The 9,639-nt window shown below is 39.4% G+C and overlaps 1 protein-coding gene across 1 annotated transcript; it reads right to left on the reverse strand.

Moving 5' to 3' along the window:
- Positions 1-242: 242 nt before the first annotated feature.
- Positions 243-749, reverse strand: LOC110866943 (prothymosin alpha-B-like). The gene has a single exon (XM_022116087.1). It carries the CDS (start codon positions 747-749, stop codon positions 243-245), a length of 507 nt encoding a protein of 168 aa, XP_021971779.1.
- Positions 750-9,639: the final 8,890 nt, after the last annotated feature.

Consider the following 9,639-nt stretch of genomic DNA (forward strand, 5'->3'; position numbering starts at 1 on the left):
TCATCGTAATGATCAGCTTCATGAGCATATCTAGGCTCAAATATATCTTCAGAAGACTTTGGTAATTCATCTTCAATATCGAACTTAAATCTTCCATCTTCTAACCCCAATTCTTCTAACATTTCCTCCCTTGTCCTCTGAATCTCAATCTCCCCCTCATGTTGAGCATTCAGATAAATAACTGTAGGGTTAGTGAGGAATACCTGATCTGCATGTTGTTTTCCAGATGATGAGGCTTGATGTTATGGATCATCCTCCTGTTCATTGATTTCATCATTCAGCAACTCTTCAATCCTTTCTTGAACATTAGGATTCCCAATCAATAACCCAGAAGCACCCTGATCATCGTCATCATCACCCTTGTCATCTTTATTATCTGAATCGACATCATTATCATCTTCATCTTCTTCTTCATCTCCAAACAATTCTATATCAGAATCATCATCAACAATCTCTCCACGTGCTATCTTAGCTTTTCTTCGCCTTTCTTTGATCTTGATTTGGCGAGCAATTTCTTTGATGCTATAAGGAACTGAGGATGGTTTACCAACAAGAACAAACTGCTGTGTCTTCCATACTAACAACAACATTTCTTTTGCTTTTCTTTTCCTTTGAATAACATTTACTCTCCGAAGAACTTCATTAATATCAAAGGGTTCAGAAGACTCACCAACCAGCTTGAAGTCTTGACCTTGTTCATCAATAACATCTTCAATGTCTTGTTCCTGAACATCTTCAGCATTTACCATTTCAATGTCTTCTTGAGTTGACGATCCTCCAGCTTCAGGCTAACTTGACGAACCAACAACATCCTCAACCACACTCTTTCTCCTTTCTGTTGCCTCTTGAGCTAGTAGTCTTTCTCTTTCAATTCTTCACTCCTCAGCTCTTTTTACTTCAACTTCATTGAAAGCGGCATGAATATCAACTTTTAAATGACACTCAATGATGGCAGTTAACATGCTGAGCTGATTGTCTTTCATTACTTTATCTGCCTTCATGGCTTCTATCTCTAGCTTTATTGCTCTTATTTCATTTGCTGATGCTTCGGAAATTTCACTAAACAGCTAGTTCAATGTCTGATTGATGTCGTTCTGCTTTGCTAGCTCTTTATTCAACTTTGAGATTTCTTCTTGCATGACCTCAAAGAGCTTATCTAATGGTATTGTTACATTTGAAAGAGTGAACTACATCGCCGAGCTTGAGAACAATCTTCTGAGCATATCTCAGATCTGTGATAGAATGTATACAACGCACTTCACAGACAAAGAATGTTTGATCTTGAAACCAGGATTTGTTGTTCCTGAAGAGTGGATTATCATGAGAGCACCTAGAGTCAATGATCTGTAGGTGTTGGACATGAGCGTAGCTACTACTACCACGGGTCAAGCTCATTGCTTCATGTCAAAAGCAACGGAAAAGGAGTCTCAGTTATGGCATCGAAAGATGAGCCATATTCATCTACGAAAAATGAATCACCTAGTACACAATGACTTGGTAAATGGTGTTCATTTAAAAGGTTTTCATCTGGAAGGGGAGTGCATTAGCTGTGTCAAAGGCAAGCAAAAGAAGAAATCACATCCTCAAAAGAAAGTCAATTCAGTCTCGAGACCTTTAGAGAGACTTCATATGGATCTTTTGGTCCAGTGAACGTCAAAAGTATAACTGGTGATCTCTACTATCTTGTAGTAACTGATGATTTCTCCAGATTTTCGTGGGTATCATTTTCGTGTGTATCATTTCTCCAAAGTATAACGGTACAGATTTCAAGAACGTCAGAATGGAAGAATTTTGTGATGAGAGAGGTATATTGCAAGAATTTAGTGCTCCTTATACTTCGCAGCAAAATGGAGTAGCAGAACGAAAGAACAGGACGCTAATTGAAACGGCCATGACGATGCCTGCTGATTCAAAGCTACCAATCAACTTTTGGGCAGAAGCAGTGTCATCCGCTTGCTATACACTCAGCCGGGTTCTCACAGTAAAGAAATTCAACAAGACATGTTTCGAGCTGATCAACAACCGCAAACTGAACCTGAAGTATCTAGAACCGTTTGGGTCTCCCTGCACGGTTATAGAACCTCGTGATAAGTTTTAAAGAGTATAGAAGGAATTTTCGTGGGATATGCGAGTCCAATGAAACGAGTCTTTGTTCCAAGCTATAAGAAGATCATCGAAGCATATAATGTTGAGCGTCAAGGTTATAATATGCTACCTCATTATCTTGGTGATGGATGGCGTTATGATTATGATACCTTGTGGAAGTCATTTGATGAAGAGGAAGATTCAGATTTCTTTGATGAGTTGGATATTCTGAGAGAGTATGAGTCATCACAAGAAAGGTTCCCAGCTGAATATTCTAAAAGTCATTGGCAAACTTCAAATGATGATGAAGCCGGTCCAAGAAATGCTGGAGAACATGATGATATTCAACAATCTTCAGCACAAGAACATGCTCCTGAAAATCAGACGGTAGTCAATGATAATATAGAATCTGATAATGGGCCAGTTTTCGATCATGGTGATTTAGATTCTGAGGGGGAGCAGATCCAGATTTCAAGTCAAACAATTCCAGTCAGTGAACAAGATGCAAATCAAAATGTCACGAATTTGGAAGGCGAGGTAGATGTTCCAGGCGAGGTGATGCCAAGAACTCTTTCATATCATCAGAAGAGTTGATTATCGGAGAATTGCAATCAGGCGTTCGCATTAGACGACAAATTGACCAAGGGTTTACTTGTTTTTATTCTACAGTTGCTCCTTTACAAACTGAGTTTTCACTAAGTTGTTTTATTTCGCAGATCGAACCGCGAACTTACAAAGAGGCGCTAACTGAAGATTCTTGGGTCAACGCGATGCAAGAGGAGCTGAGTCAGTTTGAAAAGTTAGGTGTGTGGAAGTTAGTAGATTTGCCTGATGGTCACAGGAAGATCAACACAAAGTGGGTGTTTAAGTGCAAAAGAGATGACCGAGGGGTTATTATTCGTAACAAAGCTTGACTCGTAGTACAGGGTTTTAGTCAGCAGGAGGGTATAGATTTTACCGAAGTATATGCTCCAGTTGCTAGACTAGAAGCGATTAGAATTTTCCTAGCATTTGCGTCATGGAAAGGATTTAAATTTTTTCAGTTAGATGTTAAATCGGCTTTTCTCTATGGGAAGGTAAAAGAGGAGGTATATGTCGGACAGCCACCGGGCTTCACCGACCCAATCCACAAAGACAAGGTCTATTTACTAGATAAAGTGCTGTATGGTTTACACCAGGCCTCGAGAGCTTGGTACGAGACATTGTCTCAACACCTGCTAGCCAACAGCTTCATCCGTGGAAAAGTAGATGTCACTCTCTTTACCAAAGAGGTCGACGGACATCTTCTGATAGTTCAGATATACGTAGATGATATCATATTTGGGTCAACAAATGAAGATTTGTGCAAAGAATTTGAAAAAGTTATGAAGCAAAAATTTGAAATGTCATCGATGGGTGAGATGAAATTCTTCTTGGGACTCCAGGTTGATCAACTGCCTGAGGGAATATTCATACATCAGACGAAGTATGTTCATGATATCTTATAGAAATTTGGGATGTCAGGATCTACTCCAGCTTCCACCCCATTAGCGACGAACCATGGGATAAACCCTGATCTCACTGGAGAGAAGGTAGATGAAACGATGTATCGTTCCATGATCGGATCGCTGATGTACTTGACTGCTTCAAGACCCGATATCATGTATCCTACCTGCCTCGCAGCAAGATTTCAATCTAACCCAAGAGCATCACATATGGTGATTGTGAAAAGGATATTACGCTACCTGAAAGGAACTCCATCATTGGGGTTGTGGTATCCAAAAGAAGGCGATTTTACGCTCGAAGGGTATTCCGATTCCGATTTCGGATGCTGCAAAGTTAACGCTAAATCAACAATAGCGGGATGTCAGTTTTTCGGACCACGATTGGTCACCTGGAAATGTAAGAAGCAGACCTCTGTAGCTTTGTCCACATGTGAAGCTGAGTATGTATCTGCTAGCAATTGCTGCTCTCAGATCTTGTGGATCCAGCAACAGATGCGCGACTACGGTTTGCAATTTCTTAACACCCCTATCTTTGTTGATAATGAGGCAGCGATAAACATCACTAAAAATCCTGTTCATCACGCAAAAACTAAACATATAGAAATTTGTCATCACTACATTCGCGATTGTTTCGAGAAGGAGTTGATACGAATTGAGAAAATCCACACTGATAATCAAAAAGCTGATTTACATACCAAAGCATTTGATAAAACTCGTTTTAAATATTTGTTAAAACTGAACGGTATGAAGCTTTTATCGGTGTCAGATGGGATTATTGGCGTAGATGAAGGTACCACTGTAGATGATGTTGAAAAGCAATCTGCAATGGTTTGTCAATTTTTCACTTGTTTTGGTATTTAGGGGGAGTAGGTAGGTTAATTCCAGAAAATACAAAAACAGTAAAAAATTCAAAAATCCAAAAACATGTAATATGTTAAAATCCAAAAACAATAGAAAACTGAAAAAGAGCTTGTGTAAAAAGGGGAAATGATAGTACATCAGTTAGACAGTTACAATACGCTAAAGAAATGTAAAGTTTTAAAGCATTAAACAGTCTCGCTGATGATGCGCCGATAGGTTTTACACACTTAGTAGGTTTGTTCGGGATATAAACCTAAAATCATCCCTTGCTTATTTCGTGGGGAACTTCTCTCGGATATATAGGTAACCCCTGAAATCTTGTTTGAAAGACGCTATTTCTGACATACTAGGTCTTTGTATGTGATGATATCTGGGGTATTATACCAGGACTTCTGATTTTGTGGGAGCAATAGCCTAGTCCTCGTATAATGCTTTGAAATTGCTTTATTCTTAAAGCTCACCCTCAGCATAAAAAATGATGAAACATTGCAAAATGCTAATCATGTGCTGTTGAAATAAAAGATCCCCAAACGGGACTCACCTAAAGTCGAGCCATCATCTCTCTGCACGAATGGAAGTTCTGACCTGAGCTCTCATGGTTTCGCATTCACCCCTTTACAGATATCATTAGTGTGCACTCACCTGTAAGACTGAGTTTCTAAAACACTTAATTCGTATCCTGATCAAATTGAAATTTGTGTAAGAATTTAAAATGGACCAGTATATCGACAATCTAAGCGAATTGTTTAATTCTTAGTACGTTATCAAGCTTAACGGTGCTAGTAACTTGTCAATAACTGATATGATTCCCTGACACGCTCACCAAAAATATGTTTGTAAATATTTTTCATTTACTGCATTTCATTTCTATTAAAAAATCCAAAAAGATTTTTCATTTCTGCTTTATTTTCCGACAAACCAAAATGGAAAGCGGATCTTCAGATTCGCAGTTTGAGGAATATGCAGGAAGATTCTAGCTGGAAAATGAGTTTGGAGCTTATTGTACTAAAACCTGAAAGTTTCAAAGTCAACACAAGTTCATTAATTTGAAACTTGTAATTTTCAGAAAATGTTTGAAAAAGTTTGAACTAAAGTCAGTTTGTTTTGTCTCAGGTCATCCAAGGTCATTAAATTAGACTTGGTAGACAAATTGAGTTCCCAGGGTCATTAACTTGGACCTGGAGACTTAAGTGGATTATTAAAACTGATAAACATCAAAAGAAGTTAAAATGTGAATAGATTGTAATGTCATATCTTTGAGAAGCAGGTAACAGGTTTGAAAGTGTGATAGCAGTAAAGTGAAATCCCCATGGCAAAGTTTATGTAAAGATTGAACCAGAATTCAAGTCCTAGCTTATCGAGAGGGGGAGTCTTCAAAAGGGGGAGTCTAGATTCTGGATCAACAATCAAAGGGGAGTTTGAAGATAGAGACTGAAGGATGCTTTCAATGTCAAATAAATTTGAAGAGAGAGACAAGACTAATCAAGACTGAAGACTCGATCCCAAAGACTTCGTCAACATCCAAGGGGGAGTCTGTTGGTGCATAAATGTCTGTTAACTTTGTCTTGTATCGAGTCATGTGTCTAGATTGGATAAACCAGTGATCAGCAGGTCGGAAAACAGGTTTTGGATGTATAAGGGTAATTTCGCACGAAATTAACATGGGTAATTTCGCACGAAATTAACAAAGGTAATTTCGCACGAAATTGTTCATGCTTATTTCGTACGAAATTACAACCCTATAAATACCCAACCTACTAATTCATTTGTAACGGTCTTGATTTCGAAGCCGAGGTGCTGCCAGTTTGTCAAACGATCAGAATTGCTTTGAAATCATTAATAAAAGGATAATTAAGGAGAATCAAGCTGTTTCATGCCGATATCACTGATTCCGCCTTTGATATTGATGTATAACTCTTCTGATTGACTCGTTAGGGTCACACGACGATCCAACAGATGTTTCCACCATCGGTTGGGGTGTGACAGTTTATGTTATAACTGCGGAGAGATGGGTCACTTCAGAAATAACTGTCCGAAACTGGTAAACGCGAATGCCAATCCCGCTCGTGGGCAAGCGTACAACATAAACGCTAATGAGGCTTGTGCTGATAACGAAGTCGTTAATGGTACGTTCCTAATTAACCATCAACCTGCATTTGTTCTTTTCGATTCTGGTGCCGATAGAAGCTTTGTATCGTTACTTTTGAGCCTTTACTTGCGATGCCTAGAACTAAACTAAGGAAGCCCTTGTCTGTCTAGATTGCTACTGGTGAACCTCTTGTACTCGATTCTGTCAGACACAATTGTCAATTGAACCACAATAACGATCTTTTTCCTATTGACCTCACGCTGATGCAACTTGGAAGTTTCGATATTATCGTAGGAATGGACTGGTTAACTAAGTATCATGCTGAGGTGGTTTGTTTCGATAAGATTGTTTGTCTTCCTCTTTCATCTGGTGAAGTTCTAGAAGTTCGTGGTGAGAAACCTTCGAATGGCTTGAAACTCATGTCGTGTACTAAAGCCCAAAAATACCTACGAAAAGGATATTTAGCCTTTCTAGCACATGTCGTAGAGGAGAAAGGCAAGAGCAAAAGTATTCAAGATATTCCGATTGTTCGAGATTATCCAGAGGTGTTTCTTGATGAACTGCCTGGTTTACCTCCAGTTCGTCAAGTCGAATTTCATATTGATCTTGTACCTAGTGCCAACCCGATTGCTAAAGCACCTTACCGTCTTGCACCGTCTGATATGCAAGAATTATCGAAACAGCTTCAAGAATTATCTGATAAAGGATTCATCCGTACGAGTTATTCAGCTTGGGGCGCTCCAGTTCTGTTTGTGAAAAAGAAAGATGGATCTTTCAGGATGTGTATTAATTATCGTGAGCTCAATAAGCTTACCATCAAGAATCGATATCCCCTACCACGAATTGATTTTCTCTTTGATCAACTGCAAGGTGCTACATGTTTTTCCAAGATCGATCTGCGTTCTGGGTATCATCAGCTTCGTGTACTCGAAGAAGATATTCCCAAAACTGCTTTCCGCACACGATATGGTCATTATGAGTTCACTATCATGCCTTTTGGTTTAACGAATGCTCCAGCTATTTTAATGGACTTAATGAATAGGGTTTGTAAACCTTATTTAGACAAGTTCATCATTGTATTCATTGACGATATACTTATTTATTCAAAGTCTCGAGCCGATCACGAACAACACCTTCGTCTAACAATGGAACTACTAAAGAAGGAACAACTTTTTTCCAAATTCTCCAAGTGTGAATTCTGTCTTAAGGAAGTTCAGTTTTTGGGCCATATTGTCAACGAGCAAGGTATTCATGTGGATCCTTCCAAAATCGCAGCTATTAAGGATTGGAACACACCTTCTACTCCGACAGAGGTTCGCTCTTTTCTTGGTCTTGCTGGTTATTACCGACGATTTATCGCGAACTTTTTGAAGATTGCAGTTCCTCTTACTGCTTTGACTAAGAATAAGCCTTTTGAGTGGGGACCCAAACAAGAGGAAGCTTTCCAAATACTGAAACAAAAACTCTGTGATGCTCCTGTCTTATCTTTACCCGATGGAAACGATGATTTTGTCGTCTATTGTGATGCATCGAATCTAGGCCTTGGTTGTGTTCTCATGCAACGAGGTAAGGTTATAGCTTATGCGTCGAGACAATTAAAAATTTACAAGAAGGACTATACAACTCATGATCTTGAGTTAGGTGTAGTGGTTTTTGCTCTCAAAATTTGGAGACACTATCTTTATGGCACGAAATGTGTGGTTTTCATAGACCACAAAAGTCTCCAACACATTTTCAATCAGAATGAGCTAAACATGAGACAACGATGCTAGGTTGAACTCTTGAACGATTACGACTGCGAGATTCACTACCATCCTGGTATGGCGAATGTCGTAGCTGATGCACTAATTCGAAAGGAACGAGTCAAGCTTCACTGTGTTCGAACTCAATATGATATTCAAACTCGCATCTCTCAAGCTCAACATACTTGTGTTACACAAGACTTGATGGGTAAGGAATTACCACGTCAACTAGAGCTTAAACTCGAAACGAAAGATAACAGGTTACTTTATTTCAAGAACCGATTATGGATTCCGAAACAAGACAATCTTCGCACTCTAGTGATGGACGAATCTCATAAGTCTCGTTATTCTATCCATCCTTGTGCTGACAAAATGTACAAGGATCTTCATTTTTGGTTCTGGTGGCCTAGTATGAGGAAGGATGTTGCCTTGTATGTGTCTAAATGCCCAACTTGTCTCAAAGTCAAGGCTGAACGTCAACGTCCATCTGGTTTGCTTGTACAACCAGAGATACCGGTATGGAAGTGGGAGAACATTGAAATGGATCTCATCACTAAGTTACCGTGCACATCTAGAGGTCATGATGCCATTTGGGTAGTCATTGATCGTCTAACGAAATCAGCACACTTTTTACCGATTCGCTAGAATCTATCTGCTGATAAACTCGCCAAAATCTATGTTGATGAGATAGTATCTCGACATGGTGTTCCTTTGGACATCATATGTCACACCCCCAAAAATCCACATGCGGAACACCACCGCTTGGAGGCGTGACTGACCAGGATCCGGCCACTAATCATACTGAGCATTGATTTAATATTAGAAATAATTACTATCCAAGGTAGTTAGCAACATTGCAGTTTAAGTTCGATGATTAGTTTAACAAAACAGCGGAAGCATAAACCAAAGTAATTTTAAAGATAGTTCTTAGTTCAAAATAATTAAACCCAACACACGGGTTTTGACGAACACTACACATCCCCAAGCAGCAGCTCCTCAGTCACGGGTTACCTGCAAAGCATGCAGTAAGGGGTCAACAATAATGCTGAGTGAGTTCACTAGTTGTCCAGTTTTAGTTTACCAAAAACTTAAGTTGTTTAGATAAAGCATTTATAATCACGTTGTGGGGAGCTACCCCATCTGTAAGCTCACTAAACTGTAGATACCGAAACTGTTGACGGAAAGTTGTTGTGCTTTCGTGCCCCGAGTCAATGTCTATCGTCATTGACCATGTTGCAAGGTCTACTAGTTCACGCCCGATCCCCCCGGTCACGGTGTGAGGTTGTCAAACCTAATAGCGCTATCAACTAATAACCCGTTCGCCCCCGGCGATTAATCGGTACTGTAAGCAGGGACTTAAAGTGATAGAGTTTCGTTT

The sequence above is a fragment of the Helianthus annuus genome, chromosome 7, assembly GCF_002127325.2.
Source record: "Helianthus annuus cultivar XRQ/B chromosome 7, HanXRQr2.0-SUNRISE, whole genome shotgun sequence".
Classification (NCBI taxonomy): domain Eukaryota; kingdom Viridiplantae; phylum Streptophyta; class Magnoliopsida; order Asterales; family Asteraceae; genus Helianthus; species Helianthus annuus.

Coding starts and splice junctions, on each gene's coding strand:
- LOC110866943 (XM_022116087.1), bottom strand. CDS start 749: ATGGTAAATGCTGAAGATGTTCAGGAACAAGACATTGAAGATGTTATT.